The 26,906-nt window shown below is 49.9% G+C and overlaps 1 protein-coding gene across 4 annotated transcripts in view; it reads right to left on the bottom strand.

Annotated features, from left to right (window-relative positions):
* The window catches only part of LOC149372162 (uncharacterized), a 93,271-nt gene that overhangs the window by 3,904 nt on the left and 62,461 nt on the right, over window positions 1–26,906 (bottom strand). For 2 of the 4 annotated variants that reach the window (XM_089566539.1, XM_089566541.1), the window contains 3 exons: window positions 25,873–25,893; window positions 23,471–23,706; window positions 20,626–20,915 (listed from right to left, as the gene is read on the bottom strand). In XM_089566539.1, the coding sequence (XP_089422665.1) occupies window positions 20,626–20,915; window positions 23,471–23,706; window positions 25,873–25,893 (547 nt within the window). The remainder of the gene's footprint in view (window positions 1–20,625; window positions 20,916–23,470; window positions 23,707–25,872; window positions 25,894–26,906) is intronic. The other 2 variants (XM_089566540.1, XM_089566542.1) reach the window with 1 other exon arrangement.

The raw sequence follows: 26,906 nt of genomic DNA, 5'->3' as shown, positions 1-26,906 counted from the left end.
CACTCATCTCTTGCCAATAAAGGCCGCTACATCTTGGTGGAGGTGCGGGATTCCGTCCTGGAGCTACGTAACCGTACCATCACTACCCCCATGCCTGCCAACGCCAACCAGCCAGCCAGCTCCTCGCCGGCACCCGTTGCTTGCCATGGTGCGCTCCGCCAGCGCGACCCTGCCGTCTTCAGCGGCACGGACGATCACGACGTGGAGGATTGGTTGTCCTCTTACGACAGGGTGAGCGCTCATAACCGTTGGGACGACACTATGAAACTCACCAACGTCATCTTCTACCTAACCGGCGTCGCCCACCTTTGGTTCCAAAACCACGAATCGGACTTCACCACCTGGACCGAATTTAAAACCAGCTTCACCGACATCTTCGGCCGTCCGGCAGTCCGCAAACTTCGCGCCGAGCAGCGTCTTCGCGTTCGCGCACAGCAAAGTGGTGAATCATACACCAGCTACATAGAAGATGTCGTCAATCTCTGCAAGCGCGTCAATGCATGCGTCCATGGCGGAGGCCGAAAAAGTTAAACACGTCCTGAAAGGAATCGAAGACGACGCTTTCAATATGCTTGTGGGCAAAAACGTCACATCTGTCACCGATATATTCGACCACTGCCAAAGCTACGACGAGCTCCGCCGACAGCGCGTTTTCACTCGGCAGCCCTCTGCACAGACCGACACAGTAACTAGCCAGTAACTACCCCTGCCGCATGCAAGTGTCTTCACTTACTTCTTCCCCATCGTCTCCTGATCCCGCTCCCGAAGCCGTATTTGAGCGCCCAATCGACGCGAATCTTTCGCCACCGCAGAAGACCCAGCTTGAGGCCCTGCTAAATAAGTTTCGGTCATCGTTTGACTTCTCCAACCACCGTTTGGGCCGCACCTCAGCTGTTACCCATAAGATCGACACTGGCGCCCATACGCCGTTGCGACAACGCCCATATCGCGTCTCGGCCACCGAACGCCAAGTTATCGACGCCCAGGTAAATGACATGCTACAGAGGGGCGTCATACAACCATCGCACAGTCCTTGGGCTTCCCCTGTCGTCCTTGTCACCAAAAAAGATGGCTCTATCCGCTTTTGCGTAGACTACCGGCGCCTGAACAAAATTACCCGCAAAGACGTCTACCCGCTGCCCCGCATTGATGACGCACTTGACTGCCTGCAGGGAGCTGAATTCTTTTCTTCTTTAGATCTACGTTCGGGTTATTGGCAAGTCCCGATGGCCGACGCTGACCGCTCCAAGACAGCCTTTGTGACGCCTGACGGGCTCTATGAATTCAACGTCATGCCCTTCGGACTATGCAATGCCCCTGCCACTTTTGAGCGGATGATGGACACGATACTGCGCGGCCTGAAATGGAAAACATGCTTATGTTACTTGGACGATATCGTTGTTTTCTCCCCAGATTTCCAGACGCACCTCGTTCGCCTGGAGCAAGTTTTGGGATGCCTCGCGGCAGCCGGGCTTCAACTCAATTTAAAGAAATGTCGCTTCGCTGCTCGTCAGTTGACGATTTTGGGCCACGTCGTGTCGAAACAGGGTGTCCTTCCTGACCCAGCAAAGCTTCGTGCTGTCTCTGAGTTTCCGAAGCCCTCTACGATGAAGGAACTTCGCAGTTTCATCGGCTTATGTTCTTACTTCCGGCGCTTTATCCTAAATTTCGCTTGTATCATCGCACCTCTGACTGCACTTCTTCGTGGCAGTAGCGACCTATCAAGCTGGAGTCCTGCCTGTGACGACGCGTTCATCACGTTGCGCCGTCTACTTACCTCTCCGCCCATACTGCGCCACTTTGACCCTGCTTCTCCAACTGAAATCCACACAGATGCCAGTGGCGTTGGTATCGGTGCTGTTCTTGCTCAACGCATACCGGGGTATGCGGAGTATGTTGTTGCATACGCGAGCCGCACCCTGACGAAGCCAGAGCAAAACTACTCAGTAACTGAAAAAGAGTGCTTGGCGATCGTTTGGGCGATCGGGAAATTTCGGCCTTACGTGTACGGCCGGCCTTTCGCGGTCGTCACGGACCACCATTCCCTATGTTGGCTGTCCTCCCTAAAAGACCCAAATGGCCGCCTCGCCCGATGGGCCTTACGCCTTCAAGAGTACGATATTCGTGTGATCTATCGCTCTGGCAGGAAGCATAACGACGCCGACGCTCTCTCTCGTTCACCTCTAGCCAATGAACGTGCCTCTCCTCCCGCCATCGACTGCGCCTCCTTGTCATTGGACGATATGCCCAACGAGCAGTCCAAGGACCCTTGGATCACTTCTCTTGTACGTTATCTTTCAGACCGTTCTGTCGTGCCGGTACCGCGCGCAATCCGCCGTCAGGCTGCCCACTTCACTGTTTATGATGGGATTTTGTACCGCCGAAACTACCTCTCTGACGGGCGCAAATGGCTCCTAGTGATCCCTGGACATTTACGCTCAGAAATATGCGCAGCCTTTCATAGCGACCCGCAAGCTGGTCACGGCGGTGCTTTTAAGACCTACAACCGGCTTCGCCTCCGCTATTACTGGCGCGGCATGTATAACTACGTCCGAAAATTCGTCCGTTCCTGCCCCGATTGCCAGCGCCGCAAGCTCGCTCATCACCATTCGACCGGCCCTATGCAGCCTTTGTCTTGCCCATCCAGGCCATTTGACCGAGTTGGCATTGACCTGTATGGACCACTTCCCTACACTGCTGCAGGAAACCGCTGGGTCATCGTCGCTGTAGACCACCTGACACGGTACGCTGAAACAGCCGCCCTCCCAGCTGCTACGGCGCGGGATGTTGCAGCCTTCCTCTTGCACCATTTCATACTTCGGCACGGAGCCCCGCGTGAACTGTTGAGCGACCGTGGGCGGGTGTTTCTGTCAGACGTAGTTTCATCTCTTCTGCAGCAATGCAACATTACTCGCCGCACCACTACTGCCTATCATCCCCAGACGAACGGCTTGACAGAACGTTTCAATCGAACATTAGGTGACATGTTGTCAATGTACGTCGCGGCAGACCATTCTAACTGGGACGTCGTCCTCCCCTTCGTCACATATGCCTACAACACCGCTACGCAGAGCACTACTGGTTTCTCACCATTCTTCCTTCTATACGGCCGTGAACCATCCTCGCCGCTCGACACTATTCTTCCGTACCATCCTGATTCGTCGGAATCCACAACCGTATCTGAAGCCTCCAGACACGCTGAAGAGTGCCGCCAGCTCGCCCGGTCATTCACGTCTGACGACCAAGGGCGCCAGAAATACCGTTTCGACCACTCCCATGGCACAGACACTTTTCAGCCGCAATCCCTTGTTTGGCTCCGTGTGCCTTCTGCTGCCCCAGGTCTCTCTACCAAGTTGCTGCCAAAATACCACGGACCCTACCGTGTCCTTGAGCGCACTTCTCCCGTCACTTACATCGTTGAGCCCGTGACGCCATCACCCGATCTCCGACGACGTGGGCGCGAGACCGTTCACGTTTCGCGTTTGAAGCCGTATTACGACCCCTGCGTCCTGTTGACTCCCTAAATCGCCAGGATGGCTCTTTTTTCCCCGGGGGCCAATGTAAAGAGGAAGACGCTTAGCAGACGGAGCAACAGAACCGATTCGCGGCGCGAGGCGAGAAGAAGACGATCGGCAGCTGAAGCAGCAGAACCGACGCGCGGCAAAAGCATCAACTGTTCCGGGACCGGACCTGCCCTTGCCCGCTCTAACCGGCCTTAACAACCACTCATCTCTTGCCAATAAAGGCCGCTACACATCTTAAGATAAGGACCAAGTCGGCGGCGCCCGGGGGGGATGTGGAGATGGCCCGCTGCCCGGCGGCCCGCAAACTCAACTCGGGTTTCGTGATGTAATTGTACTCGCGTCCGAGGTACAGTTTAGGAACTTAGGAGGGGCCGCCGAATGTCAGCGCAGAAAGATGACACTGAAGCACTGTCAAGTGCGGAGGCTGTCAAAGGCGTCAGTCAGGGAACTTCGATGTCGGATCTGGGTTCCGTTTACTTCTGGTGCCGCTTGTAAATGCGCGAGCGAAGAAAGCCTTACCTTCAGTCTTTGTCAAAAGTTTAGGGCCCAGGGGGCTTTGCTTTTGGATCACGCCGTGTGACTCTTATGCATCCCCGGCGCTCCAATTCTTTTGAACGTAAGAGGAACTATCATAGTCCCCATTTTGTAGGGTAGGACTTGAATGGAGACTACATTCTCAACAGAAAGGAGTGAAAAGGGAGTGAAATTGTCCTCTAGCGCACACCCTTTAAAGAAGGGTGTGCGCTAAAGGCCAACTTATTCTCTTTTTACTCCCATATTGGTGTATTCGTGTTCAGAGTGTAGGAGAGTACCAATATACGGCTGAGAAGCAAACTCCCCTGATAACTTTTGACAAAGGCAGGCTCTACCTCCTACTCCATAATGATGGAACAAGCCGATTCAGTGCGCTGCGAATTGGTTGGTTGGTTTATGGGGTTTAACGTCCCAAAGCGACTAAGGCTATGAGAGACGCCGCAGTGAAGGGCTCCGGATATTTCGACCACCTGGGGTTCTTTAACGTGCACTGACATCGCACAGCACACGGGCCTCTAGAATGTCGCCTCCACCGAAATTCGACCGCCGCGACCGGGATCGAACCCGCGTCTTTCGGGTCAGCAGCCGAGCACCATAACCACTGAGCCCCCGCGGCGGACGCTGCGAATCGTTACCTCAACTAAAGAGATAACAGTGCGAATCCCTCCCTTACTACGTGCTCACTATCGTCGTTTGTTTCTGTCGACTGCGTCAGCCAAGACCTCTTCTTCATCGAGGAGAAGAGAAAGGAAAGAGAATAACGCTTCGCGCAAACTTTTCAGGGTTTTAGCGAATTTCTTTCTCGCATCGCAACACTGCGGGCACTGAGCTGCCATAGTTTGTTTACTGAACGCTTCGCAGCGCGCTCCGTTGAAGCCATGTAGGCACCACAGCCGCAGCATTTTCCTTTATCGCGACCTTGGACGTGTGGGCGAGTTTTTACGTACGAGGTGCTCGTATTGACGTGTGGTGAGATAAGAAAGGCGGGGGACACCGGTCCGGCGAGAACCGGCGTGAAAGGTAAGTGAGCTGTTAAAGGACGTCTTAATCCCGAAGTGCCAAGGCAATAAAAATGTGAGATGAAAGTTCTGACTTCCGGCGCTTCGTCGCTGCAGGCCCATTGCAGAAATATAAACAGACGATAGCTTTACCAAGATGATAATAAAATAATACAAGAGAGTACGTAAATTAACGACAGTCAAAAAGCTCGAAGAAGAAGAATGGGTTGGAGTGAATTCGGCAATTACTCTCAGGTCATTAATAGCAGCTTGTCAATAGTACTTTAGAGGGATAGATACATTAGTTGTGTCTTATGGGAGAAAGACTAATAACGAGGCTCGGAATTTAATTGCAGACAGCGCAGCGAGCTGTGGAAAGGAATACGATAGGCGTAACGTTAAGAGACTGGAGGAGATCAAAGCGGGTTAGTGAACAAAATAGAGCAAATCATATCCATAGGTAAAATCAAGAATACGAAAGGGCATAGGCAGAGCATGCAATGGGAAGACAATATATATCAGTGGTCAATTAAACATAACGGAGCGGCTTAAGAAGATGCAAATGCAGCAGGAGGTGGCAGAAAGTACAGCAGAAAGATCCCATTAGGAAATTTTGTCGGGGTAAGGTGGCTGCAGCTGGCACAGGTAAGGGTTAATTGAAGGGATATGGGAGAGGCCTTCCACCTGCGGTGGACGTAGTTAGGCAGTTGCTGCTGCTATGAATGAACTAAAATCAGCCAATTAGGCCAATTTCTCAATGTTCAAAAACAATTAAATTGCACATGCATGCAAATTCGTCAACGTAAAATATATCACCAGCAAAATATGTGATCCTTCCATCCATACACTGTTGATAGCAGCACAACGGTTTAAATTTTTAGCCTGTTTCGCCGGGACAGTTGGCAGTTGTCGTGAGTGATCTAACAGCACGTCTTCTGCAACACCGGCAGCCACACTTCAGTATAGTTTGAAACAAGCCACAGGTTGAGAAACTGAGTAGACAAGGAAAGGGAAATAAGGAACTCGTTAAGACCCACATACGAAGAAAGCCAACAGTTCTTGGTTTCGGTGACTCTTAGCTTTCTTTGTATATATGTCGAGAAGTTCGGTTTGCGCGAAAGTGTGACGATTTGGAACGCTTTCGCGAACAGAAAGAAAAGCAATCGACATCTGAGCCGCCTGTATTGCACGTGACACGCAGGACATTACAGGGCCGACGTCGATTCAGTCTCTATCGCTCGTTCCCTGCCCTACACACACACCCCGCGACTGGCGTCAGGCTCACGCCCCTCTGCTTCCGTTCGCCGTAAGGGCGTGACAGAGTGCGAGCATCCGTCTTCTGGGCTCGTATCTCGGTTGCCTGCCTTCCGCGCGGAACTCCCGTGAGTAATGATTGCCCAGAAGACGAACGGGCTTCAAAGGAGAACGAGGTTCAACGCCTCGCGAAATGCGTTGAGCTAACCTGCGTTGTTTGACGACCTAGCCTCTAAACTGGTTGGCAAGAGGAAATGCGGAGTGCTTTTATACGCACTCGGATAAAATTTTATCTCGAGCTCTGTTGTGGTTTGGTCGAGGTTTAATTTTACGTTATGGTTTTTTTACACTCCTTAACTGATGATGGAATACGGCACAGTGAAGTCCCTTGATGACACTACTACCAAAACCGCTGTTGATCTGTTCTCTATAATAACAAAGTAAAACGAGCCAAGGGATTAAAAGAAAAGCAAACAAACTTCTTCGTGTTGCAAGAATTAGTCTGAATTAGTAAAGTAGGCGGTCGTATTGAGCAAGAAGAAAGATTTTCACGTTTTGATACACTAATTTATTAGTACAGAAAAGCTAATAAACTTTTACAGCCTTGGAAATACGTTGAAAAGTTCGAGATGAAAAGGGTGCACAGCGTCAAAACGTAGCCTAAGTGGGACTACTATGAAAAAAGCAACTTAGCCCAGAACGCCTCTTATGTAAAGATCATTTAGTCAACAAACTGTTTCCTTGCATGGTTTGCCGCCGCGGTGGCTTAGTGGTTATGGTGCTCGGCTGCTGACCCGAAAGACGCGGGTTCGATCCCGGCCGCGGCGGCTGGAATTTATTTGGAGGAGAAATTCTAGAGGCCCGTGTACTGTGCGATGTCAGTGCACGTTAAAGAGCCCCGTGTGGTCGAAATTTCCGGAGCCCTTCACTACGGCGTCTCTCATAGCCTGGGTCGCTTTGGTGGGACGTTAAACCCTATAAACCAAACTAAACCTTGCATGGTTTGCATCGTCACTCACTCACTCACTCACTCACTCACTCACTCACTCACTCACTCACTCACTCACTCACTCACTCACTCACTCACTCACTCACTCACTCACTCACTCACTCACTCACTCACTCACTCACTCACTCACTCACTCACTCACTCACTCACTCACTCACTCACTCACTCACTCACTCACTCACTCACTCACTCACTCACTCACTCACTCACTCACTCACTCACTCACTCACTCACTCACTCACTCACTCACTCACTCACTCACTCACTCACTCACTCACTCACTCACTCACTCACTCACTCAAATAGATCTCATCATTAGGTTTCGTGACATATCCACAGTAACGACAGTGAGCCACCCTGCTCAAATCATACTGATGATGTCAGCCTTGGTAGGGATAATTTGAGGATTCATATTACCGGTGCAGATAGCACGCACGGCCTAAATTTGAAAGCGGGCCCCCACTTCCGACCCCCGATGCGGAGGTGTTTGTCGACCTACTCGTGAGTCAGGTCAGGAGCAGGTCAAGAGTGGGTCATGAATGACGGCTTTACGTGTTTTTCCTTTACGCGATCTCGTTTCATTTTGCTGTACTTATTGCCGTTTAATATTTATTTTTGTCTGTGCACACGTCAGTCGTTTATTTATGACTCTCGGAAACGTTCGCGAGCTGGGTCAAATTTTGTGTCGTGCTTTTTAGGGTAAGAGAGGAAGATGTGGCGTGCTATAGCAAGCTGTTTAGCAAGGCCAGTTCTCCTGCATATGACAGCAGCGGGTGATGATGCGTGCGAAATACGATTCTGAGAGTCAGAATTGTTGAATTAAATTTAATTTGTGATGAAGAAGAAGTGCTCGCGCGGCAGAGGATAAACGTCTTTCCGGGTTGCAGTGTTCAGCCGTCGATAATCCACGCAAAATCGGATAGAGCCGTCTTTCTTTCGAACGAGAACGACCGGGGAAGACCATGGGCTCTTCGAGGGCTGTATAATCCCGCGCTCCAGCATGTCGTCGACTTGCTCGGTGATGACGCGACGCTCCGAAGCTGACACGCGATATGGTCGCTGGCGCAGAGGAGGATGGGTGCCAGTATCGATGGTATGGGTGACAGCGGAAGCACGGCCGAGTGGAGTTTGGCACGCATCAAAAGACGAACGAAATTCGCACAAAAGGGCGAACAGCTGGTCACGGCACGCCGAATGAAGGTCTCCATCGATAGCACTGTACAGAACGTCAGAGGGTGGTCGGTGTGACAGGGGAGCCGGAGTGAGAGCATCGAGCGACGGTGTAGGAGCGACCTGGGCGTCGTCAACGACTTGTAGAAGTTCAGCCGATGCTACGTAACCAATGCATTCACCACGAAGCAGAGTCAAAGGAGTGGGCAGATGATTGCTGATGAGCATGGTTGCGGTGCCAGAAGTCATTGTGAGGACAGCGAAGGGAAGCGGTAGGTTCCTGCGGCGAACGAACAATTCCGAGGGAGTAAAGAGTACAGCTGTGTCAGGTGGGTCGGCTGGAGAGATACAGGACAGGGAGACTACAACGGACGAGGAAGCAGGAAGTTCGACATCATGGGAAAGGAGAAGTTTGTCCGGATACTCAGCGGTTTCGGCAGTGGAGTCGTCCGGTAGGACAGAGAGTGTGACTTCAGCACGGGCGCAGTCGACGACAGCAGAGTGGTCCGACAGAAAGTCCCACCCAAGAATGACGTCATGCGAGCAGGAGGAGAGTACCACAAACTCAATTGCGTAGATGACGTCTTGGATAGCAACTCGTGCAGTGCAAGCGGCGAGCGGCTGAATTTGCTGGGCGTCAGCAGTACGCAGTAAAATACCAGGGAATGGCGTCAAAACTTTCTTGATGCGGCGGCAAAATTTCGCGTCTATAACTGATACGGCTGCTCCGGTGTCTATCAAGGCACACGTCGCAACACCGTCTACTACTACATCAACGACATTGGCGGGGGACGTCAGAGGCCTTGTAAAGTTCGCCGAAGGCGCAGCTCTTGCCTCGTGAACTGCGCTCGCTAGTTTTCCGCTTCACTGGGGCTTGCGCGGCGGCGCATCGGAGAGATGGAACGGCGCCGCGGAGAATGGGAGCGGTGCGGCGCTGCGGACTGGTTGTCAGTGGTGAATGCAGATGGTGGCGAACTAGGCTGCATGCGGTACCGCTGCGTGTGAGGTCCGTATGCTGAGGGCGTCATGACGTCAGTAGGCGAATAATAAGAGTGATTGCGGCAGTAGCGAGCGACATGTCCGGCAATGCCACAGGCAAAACAAATGGGCCTGTTGTCCCGAGTGCGCCATGGGCGACCGTAGGGGAGGGGGGCCGACGCCATGTGCGGCAACGATGGTGGGGCGGGAACCCGATACGGCCGGACAGGTCGTGGTGCCAAGGGCGGCGGAGCTGCTGTGGCGTCGGAGAAATTGCCCGTGGTATGAGGAGCCGGGCGGGACAGGACGGCGGCGAGGTAAGCGGGGCAGCCACTGCCTGCTGGGGGACTGGTGGCACGGCATCCGCGATCTGCAGGGCGTCTGCGACCTGTGCCTGGATGGTCTGCTGAAAGGCGGCGGCCATTGTGATGAAGAAGAAGTGCTCGCGCGGCAGCGGGACTGCTCTCGGCGAGCGCGCGCTTCCTGTTGGTGCCGTTGGAACCAGTGCCTGTCGGTGAACGCCGTTCCGCGCTTTGTGCTTTGTGTCGAGCTGTGCTTTGTGCGTTGTACCCGAAAAGCCCATTACAAATTCATAAAATGCTTAAGGGCGTTGCGATCAGGCCAGCCCTACAAATGTATAAAATTCCATCCGAAGAAACATGCGTCAGAAAGGTGAAAATAAAGGCACGAAGTGTTTACCAATTTTCCCAGTTAATTTATTTGTTCACTGATTTGTTCATTAATTTCTCAGCGAAGTGTCGACAACGCCGTAAAGCAGGCCGAAACAGATTACGAATGGCACGAACTTCAAGGGCAACATCAGGGGGCAAGGGACTAAACATCAGCAACACTGGGCAGTTACCTGTGTTTATGTTCGTCGCTATCAAGAGAAAATATCAGGAGAGCCACGAAAGTGCAAAACATGGTCCTGAATGGCAATGTACGCTTACATTAGTGATAAAAATTTTCCATTAAAAATTCGGCGAGAAAGCACACGTATCTTAGCCAGAGATCCAGCTCTGTCTTTCCTTGTTTTCTCATTATTACCATTATTTACTTTATTGGTGCCTACGATACAGACTTCTTTACGGTTCTAAAACGTCTTTCCTCGCTGTGAATTACATCGCGAACGAATTGATATTCCCAATGCTTTCCGTCCTTCGCCAGAATAAACGGTCGTCCGGTCGTTTACAGCTTTCGTGACGTCACCTCGTCGACGGCTTGAGCCGCATTTGTTTTTCTTTTTTTTAATGTACAGGGATAAACATGGAGAGAGTTCATTGTCTCCCCAGGGCAAAAGTTCGATCTTGAAGCCGTGCTATTTTATCGAGTGTCAATGACACGGTCGCGTGCGACCTTGCTCTATATATCGGAACAGAACGTCGTATGCAATCGCACCTTTTGTATTGTTTGGCCCTTAGCGCTATACATGGCTTGCGTGCACTGACGCGATCGCAGGGTTTTCCCCTCTGCTCGGTCACCTTGAAGAGCGCGCGACGCCGCACTTTATGTAAACGTGCGCGTTTTGTTGACGAGTCCAGAAGAAATCGGGTCACGTGGCCTTCGAGCGTTGAGTGCATACCGTCGCGTGTGTTTGAAACCACATCAGAAAAGAAAACCGGCCCCAGTGAAAAACACAACTCTGCATTGACCTCACAAAAAAAAAGAGAAAAACTAAAACGAATAGAACAATTGCCGACAAAACCTGCCTGAAAATAAAAACCCTTAGTTGGATTGCTCACACATTGCAAAAGTTTCCCCTAGCAAAGAGTTTCCTCGAGGAAACTCTTTCAGTGAAAAACAGAAAAAAAGAAGACAAGAAATAATGATGCCGGAACATTCCTTGAGAAATGCAAAACTAAAGAAAAGGAGGAAATTAGAGCCTCTGCATCGACGCAGTTCGCACTGAATACAAATAAGCCGCTGCTTGACGCAATGAAGCAGTTCGCGCTCCTCCTCCTCTGTCAACAAGGAAGAAAGGAAAGGCGTTTCTTTTCGACCTAATTGAGGCGGCGGCGCCGCTCCGTGAGGGCTGCAAAAACTATATCTCGCGGAGGCAGTAATCGAAAGACTCCGGGAGATGACGCTGTGTAGTGCAGCTGTTCTGGGATAAAATAAAAAAAGAAAAGCATTCGCTAAAAATGGGTCGTTGTACGCAGCGTCTTGTATTACTCCGCTGACCAACCAGAAAGCTATAAACGAAATTTAGCAGTGGTTTAGCTCTGGTTAAACCTGGAGGATTGCGAAAGCAACGAGGAAAGAGAGAGAGAGAGAGGCGATGGAGAGCGCGCGGCAGCGGCGGCGGCCCCCGCACGCTAGCTATGCGCCGCTACTGCGCATGCGCAACATGGCGAGCGCGGCGGCGGCGCGCCAGCTGTGCGCCGTGTGACGTCGCTGCTCCTCGCGCATGCGCAGTATGGCCTTGCCTCAGCTCCGCGAAATGGCTCGGCGACTCGCGTAGTGTTGCTTTCGCAATAAAATCAGCTTTTTTAATGTTTGAATATATCAAACAAGCCAGAGGCATAAAAATTCTTGAGCTTATAATTTCGTCTCAAGGCTAGCTCCTTTTCTAGGTAACAACTTTAACAACATGACTACTTTTATGTCGTGGAGGAATTCTGTGACGCGATCCTGAATGTGGGCGGAGCTCCACCGCAGATTTATGTAGTATCCTACCATAGCGTACATAAAAGCGGCACGTGGAAGAAAATGGCGGCAATACATGCTGCCCGTAACGCTAAACGAAATGCTTAAAGTCCATAAAAAAGCGGAACTGACCTTACGAAAGGAAAAATCGATTCAGATCTGAACGGAAAGGCATCATATTTGTATAGCAACGCGTTTAAATGCACCGGTCTACTGTTTATCTGAAAATAGAAATAAAAGAGAGACAATATAGAGTTAGCTGTTAAATACATATTGGCGTCATTTACACCGGAAGCTGTCCTTCAGTAAGGTTGCAAGTGACAACGGCGCCTCGTATAGGGCCGGCTTTATGGAGCGCAGTCCGACATGCAAAGTGCAACCAACGATTCGCCAAGGGCTGCACGCATGCACGGCTCTCAGTTTCTCGGCTATCTACTACGTTACTTAAGAATGCACAGAGACTGACATCCCTTCAAGAGTTCGCGGAAAAGGTAACCAAGCGTGTCAATGAGTGTGCTGTGTTCGTAAGCTTGCTTTGCCTGAAGCTCACTTCGTATAAGGTACAACGCCAAACAACTTCTCAAAACCTCCAAATGAGTTGCCTGGGGACCAATCTTCAATGCGCAGTGCTAAATAGTTGTTATTGTTATCATGGCTTCGTTTGCCTGAACATGGCTGACGCCATCAAGGGCAAGCTTAGGCCCTTGTTCATGATCTGCTTTAGTGTGCTCTTCCGAAGTACTGAGCCGCCTGTTGCAGGGCTCACCTATAGTCATTGGTGCTGGAATAAGAGAGCTGTGCAGATTGTGACGTCTAACGGAGTAAAGTGCACGACAGCACCTTCGCGCCTCTTTCGTGCAGCAACCAATTCTAAAAACCAATGAGACTTCCCATCGAGACAGTTGAGACAGCTCCCTAGCGAGAATTCTAATAGCAGAACTAACAGCCTGTTTGCTTATCGACAACTGATAACAGTTAGACTGATAAGTAATGGGTCTAAAATAAAATTTAATAAGCTATTGGATTCGCTAACGCTAGGAAGTAGCATTTTCAAGGCCATAAGCGTGACAGAGGTCTCCATTTGAAGCACGCTTGCGTTAGCATCAATTAGGGAGTAATTACTCATTAACATACACCCAAGGGCTGCCATACGGCTACAAAGGAAAGATGTACAGCTTTTAAAGGAGCTTCGCTGTTGAACAAAAGCTCGCCCTGATGCACCACAGCTCCGGGGCAGTCACTTTACCAACTAAGCTAACTAGGACAATTAGCACATGGCGGGGCGAAGCTGATTTGACCAACTCTAAGAGGTAAACTCGTATCAGACTAATAAGGGAGCTATACAGCAAACACAGCAATGTATTAGACCAATACATGCTTTAGGTTTTTCACTGGGGCTATTATTATACGCATTTCAAATGGGCCGTCTTTCAACTCAATACATTGGTGACGCAAGTACTGCGTCAAAAGGTGAACCTATGTGGCACACGCGGTCGCAATCTTTTCCTTCCGTTCAGTACTTTTCTTGGAGGAGGAGGAGAAAAAACATTTATTGAGCAAAGAAAAGGCATTGACAGAGCTGGTGGTTGGAGTCCTCGGCCCGGGACCCCCGTGGCCTTGGCCGACGAGTGCACCAGTTGGATGAGCGCTTGTTGGCTCTCCAAGGTGACGTTAGTCGGTTGTACCTCCCTCTGCTGGGGTGACGTGTTCGGTGTCTGCAAGTGTTGCGGTTTAGCCTGGCACCCCCATGATACGTGAAGGAGTGTCGGACTAGCGGTGCATCAAGGAAAGGCGTTTTGGTATTGGGTGGGATGGATTTCGTGGAATCTTGAACGGTTTGGAAAGGTGTTCACTTGAATTTGACGGCGGGCGTAGGCTTCCTCTTTTGTTTTAGTGCACAGTGTACTCATATGGTAAAAAATGCACGACTCCGGAGACGTTGCCTGCGCGCTCGATCAGCACCGCTTCAGCGGAACAGCTCAAAGTGCAATAGTGTGAGGGCCCGGCAGCAAACCGTTCAAGCAGCTTCCCAAGCAGCAAAGGTAATCAGCCCAATAAGGTGTAAGGTATTGGTCAAGGCGTAACAGAGGCTTCGTCGAGGACTTCGTTCCAAGAGCTGTTACGAAAGTTTGCTTTCTTCGAGGGGAGAGGAAATGAGAAATCTATGAGTGTGCTACGGAAGTCAACAAACTGCCTTAAAAAGTGGGGTATACTTGACTCTGCTTACGGTGAAATGTAGGCGGAAAGAGGAAGTGTAAGTACTCAAGAAAAGACACTATAATAGTGAAACGAGTGACGTATGGAACGAAACAGCACTTCATCGTTTCATTTCAAATAACACTGAAATAGTCGAAGCATTGCACTGACGTAACCATTTCCCTAGCACGAACTGTCCGACTTGAGAATCGCCTTGCGTCATTTACTACGCTTTGCCAGCGTTCTTCCGCTATGTGCCGCTATAAACCTATACGGAGGCAGCATCAGGACGTGTTATAGATGTACGAAAAGTGATTTTAATCGATTCAGCGCAAATGTGTCGCAATACTCCATTCTGTACAGTGGAAAGGGTTGTTAATATCGCTTGTCGTAAAGATAGGGCACCTCGTTTACGACACCAGTTTTTTTTTTTTCAGATTTCTGCGATCTCGAGCGAGCTTTCGTAAACACGGAATAAACCTAATTTATGCCGAGGGTTGCCTTTCCCAAATGTCCTGTCCAAATGCAGAGAGCTGAACTGAGGTACCGCATGACTAGCAGCTCTACTTTAAACACACTTCGGGATGGTCTCTATACATACCATATACACGTATAATATATACAATGAGTTGCCAACGGTGTGCTTCTTGTCACCTTCATCTAATTAAATCCCCCTTTTAATACAAGATTTCACTTACGGGCCAGGTGGACCAGTACCAGAGAGGAGCTAGGCCCTCAGAACGCAAGTTGTCATCATTGTTATAAATGCGCTGTACCTAGGTCGCCACTCTCCCTTATAGCTGATCGAGGCGATTGCCAAGTGGTTGGAGCATCCGCTTTGTATATGGGAGGTGCGGGGTTCGATCCCCAGTGTTGCCGGGCACCCACTTGTTTCCAATAGGTACAAGCTTTCTCCTGGCCTGGTGCTCGGCTTCTCAGGAGTGAAATGCTGGAAAAACGGGTTTTTGATTTCGCCTTGTGTAAACCGATACACCTTATGACATGGTGATCTTTGGCCCAAGATTCACGCCCTTGCACCAGAGCAATTCATCATCATTATTTCCTAAAGCTGTTGTTGGTGGAAGACTGCAGCGACAACCACGATTGTCTAAATAGATACAGTGTATGCAAACACCCGACAGGCCCCAAATGAACGCATGCGAAGCGCTACTAATGCATACGACAGTAGAAGCCGACATACGTTATTAAAGGAAAGGAAAAACGGCACAACTGAGGTTGTTTTTCAGCTAAGACTATTTTATGCCAAGCACTACAGCAAGTTCTCAAGTATAATTTTACTCACTGCAGAGTTACCTAGGGAAGAGCCGAAGTATGAAATAGTTTCCGGAAAAAGAAAAAAAAAAGCGAATTCTATCCGATTTTTTGAGCAAGAAAACAACGCTCAGTTTATGTTCTTCGATTTCTGAAAAAAAAAAAAAAAACTCGGGAACGAACAGCCCTCCGTATAGTGAATAGAACTACATTTGCGATGTACGATTATGAACGAGGACAAAACATCGAAGCGTTGTGCGTGCGAAAGAGAAAGAGAGAGAAAGACAGAAGTGGAGCATGATGAGTTAGAAGCATGAGCGGCCGTCGTGAGGATCCACTTGTGTTCTACTTATTTGACAGCACCGCACACGAGTCTCAACGACGGCTCTAAGGGACAAGTGTCAGTGCGGAAAGGACGACCGACAGAGCATGACTGTAGAAGAGAAAACAATAACGTCAAGGTCAGAAACCAAAGCTCTGCTACTGGCTGCGAGCGCGATTCCCAACTACATACAGTGATCTCACTTCGCTGGAGGCAAGGTGCTACGCAATGAGATTAACTTACGGTTGTTTGTATTTAAAGCATAATCATCCAGCTACATACACATCATGGCTCCAAATCTTACTGTTATACTCCTCAACGCCGTTAGCAGACGCTGTATACATTACCCTGTGAAGCTCACAAGATCTCGCGAAATCGAGCCTGCGGATAAAATTTGCTTCATGGGCGGTTAGCACTAAGCTTTTACTTATATTAAATTCTAACACATCTCCAACCAAAGACTATAATCTCAAAGCCAACGTTTCGGATCCGGCTCGGCTCCTTCTTCAGAGTTGACTGGGGACGCAGTAGCTAGTAAAAATTCAGGGGGCACTTTGGCTCTCAAAAGTGCTGCAAGGCGAAAGCCTTTCCTGACGCACTTTTTGGCATTGACTGCGAGACTGTTTGTGCTGTACTAGTGCTTTATTTGACTACACACTTTGACTGCCGACTTTCACTGCTTCTTTAGCACGACTCTCTGCTGCGATGAGTTCGGTTGTATCCACGGCTCTGTTCGCAGTAATGAGGTATGTAATGTGGTCACCCACGGAGGTCTTACGCCCCCCGTCGGAGCGGACGACAACTATTTTTCATTAGTTGTCGTCTGCTCCAAAAGGGGGCTTCAGGCATCGGTGGGTGACTTCATTACTTCGAATCCGCGCACTCTGACGTCATAACCATTTCGACCAACCGAAAAGCGTGACACCTCTGCTGACAACCTTCTGTCGACAACGATGAGGCATAAAAGGCTCTTGCCTTAAAATGTTCAGTTTTCAATCTACTCTGTTACTCTACTACTACCCGCCGCGGTGGCTCAGTGGTTACGGCGCTCGGCTGCTGTCCCGAAAGACGCGGGTTCGATCCTGGCCGCGGCGGCTGAATTTCGATGAAGGCGAAATTCTAGAGGCCCGTGTACTGTGCGATGTCAGTGCACGTAAAAGAACCCCAGGTGGTCGAAATTTCTGGAGCCCTTCACTACGGCGTCTGTCATAGCCTCAGTTGCTTTGGGACGTTAAACCCCAATAAACCAAACCAAACCAATAAACCAATCTGTTACTCTACTGAGCCCCCAGCAAAGAGGACGTCGAACGACGCGGCCTTTCCGTACACGCATGTTTCGTGCTTTCCACTTTTATCAGACACCCGGAGTGCTTCCTGTATCCTGTATACAGACAGACTTAGATGGGACACTTAGCAAGAATCCCTTACACGCAAGGCCGTACACAAGGTCGTGCCTCGAACGGAAGCGGCAACTTGTTTGCTCAGGCACCGGTATTTCACCTTTTCCAGTCCGTGAATGTGAATCATCAGCTGCCACAGAAAACTGTGCCGCATACAAACGCTACCTCTGCTCATTTTCCTGCTAGAGTCACAACGAAATCTCGATGATCAAATTCCAAGCATGTCGCTCACCACAGCTCAGTCCCAAGGCTTCGGGTGCAACTCTCGTCAAGTGCCGATCACGTGGTCCGAAAAAGAGGAACAAACCAAGGGACACTGCTGCCAACTCAAAATACAAAACTCGCACTAAGAACCCTGAAAATCCACTAAATGAGCCTAAATTAACCCGTTTCGTCCTCCAACCTTTCCAAATATTTACCCTTTGAAATCGCCAGAAAACGAAACATTTATCCAAATTGAAGTATTGCCTTTTAGGTGAAATACTGGCGCTTAGGAACTTTATGCGCAGAAAGTTGTCCCCTGGATTATCTTCGTTTAAACGACTTTTAGACCAGAAACCGCTGTCGAACCTTAACAGCCTACTGTAATGAACGGAGGCCCAGCCAGCGGAGAACGGCGAGCCAGTCAGGCGCCATCAGGTATGCGGCCAAAAGCGCTGCTGTTTCTCGGAGAAGACGAAAGGAAAAGCTGGCCTGGGGGCGGCTTCTGGCGACGGCGTTGGCGTGGACAAAGGCTCTTATCCCCTTCGCCGGCGATGCTGAATGCGGCTCTGGTGCCGGACTGCGCTCCTGGGGACTGGCAGCGGAAACAGGCGAGCCAGTCGGGCGCCATCAGGCCACTTCTGCCGAAGCGCTGCTGCTCAGGGAAGACAAAAGAGACACTGCGTGGGGCAGCTACTGGCGACGGCGTCGGCGTACACAAAGGCGTCTAATCCCCTTCGCCGGGAAGGCTGAGTGCGGCGCTTCTCCCGGACTGCCGTGGACCGACGGACGAGACCCAGTGGCGACGACGGCGGGGCGACGGCGCCGCGGATGGGCGACACGGCTGATTTGTCCCTTCCACCGAACTGAAGAGGTCACCGGTGTGAGCGGTCAGCGCTCGCGTCCCCATCGATCAGGATCGTCACTCAGCAGCGAACGACCTTTGGGCCTGGTCAAACAGTTCGCGACTCAGAGACGCCAAGTTCCTCCTTGCCCGTGTGTGTTTGTCTGTGCAGTGTGCGCCGTCACGTGGGGAGGGCGGAGCCTAAGAAGACGCTAGCAGCCCATTGGACGCTCAACCAGAGATCAGATTCCCTAGCTGGGGGTCTGGGGAATGTGAACTGCATTTAAGCAGCAATCTGTGGGGTGCCAGATCATCCTCCCCCATTTTCTGACTTTGGTCTCCTTGCTACTGTACATAATGTAAAATAAACCTTCAAGCTTGCTATTCCTCCTGAAGGCTTCTCTCCGTAGTCTGCCTGCTTCGCCCTAATGCGGTGAAGACCCTGGTCCCGATCCCCCGAGTACATCACTACCTTTCGCTTGACTTCAAAGAAAGTGCTCGATATTCCTGACTAGAAACTACGGACTACAAAAAACGGCAGGCACTTTAATTAAAAAAAAAATGCCTCCTTTCTCTGTCTTTGCTGAGTGCTGTGTGGTTGAGCAACAGGATAAGGTAGGCAGCGAGTTGTCGAAAATTTAAAAGAAGTGCATGCAACTAGGCAAAGGAGCGAATGTAGATCGGGGCCATGAGAAACGGAAGTTACGAGGAAAGCAAGAACAGGTTGGAGTGCATTTGGTAAGCACTGTCAAGTTATGGACCGCAGCTTACCGATATGCCATCTAGCGAGAACCTGCCAATGGGGCCGGAACATCGATGCTTAAGAAAAAGATCGAAAATGATTTTGCAGTGTAGTGAGGAAATTAAAATGGCGGCGGTAAACTTCAAAGGCAACAATAGAGCAACGTGGATGCGAGACCAAAGTTGAGGACATAGCAGAATTGAAAGTGTTCAGCCCAGGGCCGGATTAAAAAAATGGGAGCCCTGGGCTAATGCGCATGTAGGCCCTTCTCCCTTTCCCTTTACTTCTTCATACGTGTCGCCCAAAGTTTCATTGCCTGTGGTTCCATATACTAAGCAGGTAAGAATAAATGGGCCCGCTTCTCCTGCTGTCGCAGGCGAGGCCCTGGGCTTTCCTGCGGCAATAACAGTTCAAACATTTCACCGTACGCTTCGGTGTTTTCATCACTGCTAGAGCTGCTCGATGAGCTGCTCGAATACGAGCAAAAGCAACTGTCACTGCTGTCGTCGTCCAATTCAGCAAGTAAATGCGCGATTTGACGACGCTTTGCCGCCGCCTTTGCTGCCGAAACGAAAACAACACAACCACAATAATAGGATATGACGCGCTTGCGTCACGTGATTTCTTCCGCACTCCGCTTCTCGCGCGGCACTAGCTCGAACTGCTTTCGATTGCTCTCGGCGTCGCCAAACTGCTCCTGTTCTGCCACTGGAACACAGTGCCCCTGTTCCTGTTCGCCCACTGGAACGCCGCAGCTTGCGAGAAAGCACTTCGAGAGCAGTTAGAAGTGCTCCTGTTCGCCCACTGGAAACCAGTATTAGTGCAGGATGCATGTGAGGGTTTTTAAGCCAAGCTTTCATCCTAGGGCAAACGCCATAGTGTCTGGTGCCTTATTACTGCCAGCAGCAGCGAGCTAAAAGTGAAGTCGATGCAGACATGACGTCTACCTTTCGATGAAAGTTCGAGGACGGTTGCACTCACTATACTGCTCGTCCCCAATGTTTTGTAATGTTTTATCTGTGTAATCTAGACAAAAAAAACACAAAAAAACGAACGGGCAGTTGAGTGGATACCGTTCACAAGGCTGTCACGGAGACTGTATTCGAGCTGTGCCCACAACGGCTGGACGTCAGATAACGGCTAGTGTCTTCAAAGCCTCTCAGGACTACAACCATGCATGCCATTTCTCTAGCGCTCCGAGATGGCACCCAAATAGAAGGCTAGAGACCAAGACGGTTATATACTAGCAGTTTTACACAACCTTTTTGCTAGAGGCAGACACAGTGCTACATGAGAACAAACCGGTTACCAGAGCTCTATGTATTCATTAATTAATTTCCTAATAAATGAGAGCTTTTCCGCGAGTTCATTTTGATTTCGCTGCTGTAACACTCTAGCGTTCCTTTCCTTCTACCCGTGCTCTGTCTTGGTACTCTTCGGAAATACTATAACCCCATACCAGTTGCCCCATCTGTTTTGTCCTACGCATTCCTTTACGCGCAGCTCGGGGCAGGCATAGAGAGGGCGAGCTTCACCTGCAGGAGCGCGTGTTGAAGTAGAAGCCCGTGGAGCACTCGGCGTAGTCCCGGCACTTGCACCGGCAGTCCCGGTGGTCCCACACCATGGCGGCTCCGCTGCACGCCGCCATCTCGTGGTTGTTGCGGCACACGCAGCGGCACTCGTGGTACTCCTGCAGCGCGTTGCAGTCGCTCGGCCGCTCCTTGCACTCGCAGCTACACTTGTCGTGCTTCTCCAGGGTCACCACCTCGTGGCCGACGAAGTTCAACCTGTCGGCGCTCGGCCCCGTGTACTGGGCCTTGATCACCTGCCGAGGGTATACAACCGAAGCTGAACGAAGCGTTTCGTAAAGTGCGATGCACGTACGCTCCACACAGTCGCGCACGACATTTGTAATTGCCGTGCTATAGAGGCAATCCAGTGAGCTATCGCTGGAGGATCTGCTGAGTCTAGAGACCCGTGTAATGTTGCGCAGCAATACCTCAAAACGCATAACTGCGCTGCATAATCCAAGGGTACCCCCTGCTGTCAGCACTTTATTAATTTTGTCATTTTACTGACTGTATAACTCCTAGTCAATAGCCAGCTAAGTGCGGTGTGCATGCCAAATATGCCGAGCTTTTTTGGTTGAAATCGCATTTCTAAAACTGCGTTCACCTAAATATAATCGCTTTTTTTAAAATCGCGAAACCAGTACCAGTGTAAAAGTGCGAAAATGCTGGCGTCGGTCCGCTCGTGGCCTCCTAGAGTCAAGCCTCCAACTCACAGAAGCAGCAACTTCCCCCCCCCCCCCCTCTCCTCCCCGCCCCTACCTAGTTAGGGGCTGCCCATCCACCCACCGCAATTCTCGACGCATCTCTGCCCTCATTCATTCACCTTCCAGAAAAATTCAGCCATGTCTGCATGAAGCCTCGACCTAGAGTAAAATCATTCATTACAGTAAAAACATCAACCTGATATTAATCGAGGGTAATAGAGTAAATTGCTGGGCTAGTTGGTTCATAATGTGCAAAGGTGGAACCAGCGAAACAGACTCAAGACAAGAACAAGGAGGCACTCGATCACACAACAACAGCGGTGTTGTGTGTGTGCCGTCTGTCTCGCTGGCTCCACCTTTGCACAATAGAGGGTAAGTCCAACTACTTTCGTAAAATTGCATCGGATGTCTGGTCGTCCCGTAATCTTTGTTTAGACCGAAAAGTCCATCCCCTAGATATAATGTAGTCGAAAGGACCCCTCGTGACCTTGGTTCCAACTGTCGCATGCCAGCGCGCTTACCTGCCACTTTGCGCAATGAGGACAACAAAGCCAACGTTTAGCGTGCTACTAACGCGTGCCGCAGCAGCTTTCAAACCCTCACTGAGCGCCCACCACGTGGCCGAATATACGTACACCAACTGGATATGCTAGCTCTGCCAAAGCGCGCCTATTTCTTCCGCAGCTCGCATGGGCTTTCGAGCCTAGAAAATGGGTCTTGGTGGGCAATGGTGTCGTAGAAGACAAGGAGGGACCTATTCAGAGAATTCTAAAGCGTTTTCCAGGAACTGAAAAGAGGGCGCGCAGCGGCGATTTCATCGCGAGTAGCTGCCTAGGTCGGCTTCGCCGCACGTCTCACGAGCATGCGGGCCTCAGCCTTTTTTGCATCACAGGAACGCCTTGCGGAGAATGCGTACCCCAGATAGAAGGCTTTTATGATGTCCACCAAGTGCTAAAGAGAAATTGTTTCACGTTTATCTCGCCTGCTCATTTCGGTAATAAAGTTTATTACTACTACTTAGAGTTTTCCGCCGCTTGGCCCTGCGAAGTCAGCAGGACCTCGATGCCGTCAAGCCCGCCAAGCGCACTGTCGTCGTTCAAAATAAGCCCCATTGTACGAGTGGTGTGTACATACAAAGTCATGGTACCATGTGGTCCTGATACATTTCATCAGGATTTTAAACCTTTCAGGCGAAATCTGCTGCGTTCGCTGTGACTCACATATTGACTGCTAACTGTTTCTCTCATTCGTTTTCACTCTCATCGTCTCCACCGTTTTAATTTCTTTTTTGTTGCTCTTTTTTATTATTTTCATTGCTCTTTTCTCTTTCACTGCACCACTGTAAAAGGCCTATGGCTGTTAGTGGGCGCAACATAATAAATAAATAAATAAATAAATAAATAAATAAATAAATAAATAAATAAATAAATAAATAAATAATAGTCATGCGACCATGCTATTCAACACCATAAACCTGAACACGCTGCGAAAGCGGAAGCTAAACTGCACTTGGAACGAGAGAAGTAGCGCTTGCTCGCAGTGGGCTGTGTGCAGTGAGGAGGATCCCGCAACCTTGGGCCCAGCAGCCATCACGGCGGGTTTGTTTTACATTCCACTAATATGGATTCTACAAAGCGGAAACCAAGGCTTTTGTTTTTATTCTTTTCACAGCGAAAGTTAGTATGGGAACCTTAAGCGGACACTGAGGACAACGTCATCTAGTTATTGTTCTCAGTACGAATTAATTATCTGGCTCTAACTGGGCATGTTAACGTTAGTTCGGCAGAGAAAAAAAAGCAATTTACCGTTGAGAAAATTCAGTTCATTTTCTTTTTCGCCACTCGATTCAAAACTGTGACCTCCACACCGAGAAGGACTGGTTGGCGCCGTTTTGAAGTGAATGGCGGTGCAGCATAGCCTCTGTGATCAGTTGCGAAATTGGCCGTAGATGGCGACCCCTGCATTTCGTTCCTTGTTTTGTTCTAGCTTATAAAAAGTTCTTTCGGTGAGAATGGCCTCCGTGACTATAGCACACGGTATTCTATCGATACAGGCCCGTTCGCGCATCACTGCTGTGCCACGGGCTTGCCAACTCGTGTGATTACCTTGAAGGTGACATTGCTGCTCTTGATGGGCACGCACTTGAGTATGGTGCTGGGGCAACAGCCGCCGCAGCGGGGTATCCGCGTGCAGAGTGGCCACAGGATGATGCTCGGGTCGGTCGGTTTGGGGAACTCGACCAGCTGCTTGCTGGGCAGGCATGTGCCAGGCTCCGGGTTGGGTAGTGAGGCCGCCGAACCTGCAGTGACCACCACGGACGCCGCCAGGGGCCGCCACGGTACTACGCTGAATGCCACGCGCTGAACTGCGCGCCCATGCAGGCAGCGCTCTCACGAGGCGCGCGCAAGCTCCTTCCGTGCTAACTTTAAAGGCGCACTCTTGGTTAGGTTGAACGGGATGGCCTAGCACATCACGTGCTTTCAGTATCACGTAGGTTCGCAGCATGTAATTTTTCCTGTCCTAGCAAATCATTACGCGGTTGCCTCACTGCTACAATATGTCGAGGTCAAAGATTGAACAGGCGTCCCAAAAGAAGACTGCAACATTTAGTCGCGTAGAGAATGCGCTCGCATATGGTAGGTAGCCGCTACTTTGGCTGTCATACATGACCGTTTTTTTTCCCTCGCTTAACCAACGCACCTCTTTCTTTTGGCTAGAAATCTGCTATGACTGTAATGCTAGCACTCACTCGTTTTTAAAGGCCGGAAAACAATAGGGGTGTCTCGACGAAGCGTTCCTAACGAGCCACCTTCTTACGCAATACTACGATTTGTACAAAACGGCCATCTACCTGATACCTCTAACCGGGGAGAAATTTCGAGCTGTATCTTCCTATATTTACCACTATATTTTAATTTTCTCGCCCGAACTATGCTCGCAGAGTGTCATGCGCGTCAAGCTAAAGGTATACAGACAATCATCACGGATCTATCAAGCCAGGATACATCGAATTACTGACTATATCAAATCGTCAAAACATTGTCTTCGAAACCGTATGCAAAAGAATAGCGCTACTGTACGCGCCTCGTAAGCTTGGTCATTCTGTCACATATCCTGCGACCAGTATGTGGAAACTAAGCGGTGGTTACGCCGCTTAAGAGCTCGGCGGGCTCTATTAGCGGCATCCGGCAACTTACATTTCTTCACGACGTCCCTGCTTTGAACGTCACTGAAGAGTCAATTAAGAATGTCACAATGGCATTGCACTACACTGTCCTCCTAGTTTTGAGACAATCAGAGTGTCCGATTTTGATACATCCCATTGGAACTTTCTCAAAGTGTTTTTGGGCAGACAGCCTGCCCGAAGAAACCTTCGGTCTCTGTCCCAGTGTCAAGCTGCGTGCGAATACTATGCTTCGTCCTGAGCTAAGGGCAGAAACGTCCGAGAGAGAGATCGCGCGCACAAGCATGCACGTGTCTCACTAACGCGTCAGTGACTGTTAATATAAGATCACACATTCCTTTGTCAGCAATCCTTAGAGAGTACACAGTATAGTCACACCCTTTGCAAGTGGGACGGACAGACCCAGAGACGCCTATACGCGCGTGGTAAGTAGGCACTTACACTTTCATCTTTCTCTCCCTTCTCCCCTTATTCCCTTGATTCTCTCAGCGCTCGGATGGTGAGCCCTGGCTCGAACCCTGACGCGACAGCTGCGTTTCAATGGGGGCAGAGTGCAAAATGCCTGTGTACTGCTCGATGTCATTGCACGTTAAAGATCCCCAAGTGGTCACAATTTATTCGAAGCCCTCCATTTCGGCCCCTCTTTCTTCCTTTCTTGTTTCACTCCCCCATTCCATCACTCACGTCGCAGCAAAGGTACTAGCGGAGAGGCGAGACAGTACCAGCAAGAGAGAGGGAGTTATACCGCGCCTTTTCTTCCTTTACAATGTCCTCCTCCTTATCTGAGTAACGAGGGCCTGCATTTTTTAATTTTTTTTTGAGGGGGGGGGGGTTGCAAGATGTTGCGGGCCTAGGGATATGCCTGCGGGTCCTGTTTCGTGTTCCCGTTCAGTGAAGAGCCCATGTCTGTTATTTTCAGCTTACCATGAAAAAAAAAAAAAATGAACATTGGTTTTGAGGAAAGGAAATAAAGCAGTAACTGTCTCACACACCTCGGTGGACACCCGAACCGCGCCGTAAGGGAAGAGATAGCGGAGGGAGTGAGAGAAAAAAGAGAGGGAGAGGTGCCGTAGTGGAGGGCTCCGGAATAATTTCCACCACCTTGGGATCTTCAACGTGCCCTGACATCGCACAGCACACGGGCGCCTTTTGCTCTTCGCCTCTATCGGAATGCGGCCGCCGCGGCCGGGTTCGTACCCGGGTACTCCGTGAGCGATGTCAGTGCATGTTTAAGATCCTCAGGTGGTCGAAATGAGCTGAGCAAATTGCTGAGCAAATTCACTTCAACGCCAAAGATGAACAGGCGGAAAAGGTTCAACGTACCTCCCACAGGTCCTTTCTTTCCTAAAAGAGAGAAAAAAAGAAAAGTACGAGCCGGTTAGACTCGCACAATGATGATCATCCGGCCAAATGATGCAAGAAAGCGGCAACAAATCAGCACAGCCGCAGAATACGTAAGCAATAGGAAAAACAGCGCGATTGTTCATTTAATCAATGACCAGACATAGTGTACAGGTATAGGCAAGCATGTCTTTTAGAGTTCCAATGTCAAGTTTCGTAGTAGATAAGTACAAAAAAAAAAAAAAAACAAACGTAGGTGTCGTGTTCTAATGCCAAATGGCGATAACATACAGATTGCACTGTAACCCTCGTTCTTCCTCTAGTCAATTCTCTCCCTACTTGATCGCGATCGAAGTGCTCTGTATTGTTATTACTTGTCTGCGTTCGTCACACAGTGCTTCCTACAACTATCTTGAAGAGAGCCCGGTAGAAAAGCTGAATTTAACGTTGACGCCATTTACACTCTAACAAACGGACAAGATGAACACTAGAGCAGGTAGAGGCAAACGAGAACGGCTCCCTTTTTTCTCTACAGTTTTTTTTTGCAGTTTGTTCACGTTGATTCCAGTTTCTTTCAATAATCCTCAGAATTCTGAAGTCCACTTTCTATTAATAGATGGATAACACTAGCAGTGTATTTTTGAGAAATTCTTATCCAAACTCATTGATGTCACATTGGGTGAACAGCATGCTAAAAAGCTCCCCCATAGCAACAAATTCCACGTGAGACGAAGGCTTCCAAGAAAAATTCAATGCAACCAGCCAGAAGCTTTTAAAGGAACCTGGTCAGCAATAACACAACATTCGACGAACTCTCGACTTGAATGTGAGCGCACCTAGCCAGCTGCACATGAAACCAGCTCGTCAACTACCACGCCGATTCGCTTTATGGCTATAACCTCATAAGGCAGCCAATTCTTAGCTCCCCAAGGCGCTGTACAAGCGAAAGGCTGCAGCGACATCCGGTCGCGAGACATGTTTGCTATCGGTCATGGCGTAGTGCGGTCAGGCGCCTT

This window comes from Amblyomma mixtum, chromosome 1 (genome assembly GCF_055824585.1).
Source record: "Amblyomma mixtum isolate Tamu chromosome 1, ASM5582458v1, whole genome shotgun sequence".
Lineage (NCBI taxonomy): Eukaryota > Metazoa > Arthropoda > Arachnida > Ixodida > Ixodidae > Amblyomma > Amblyomma mixtum.
The sequence above is the reverse complement of the archived record's forward strand: the minus strand, read 5'-3'. Positions and strand labels throughout refer to the sequence as shown.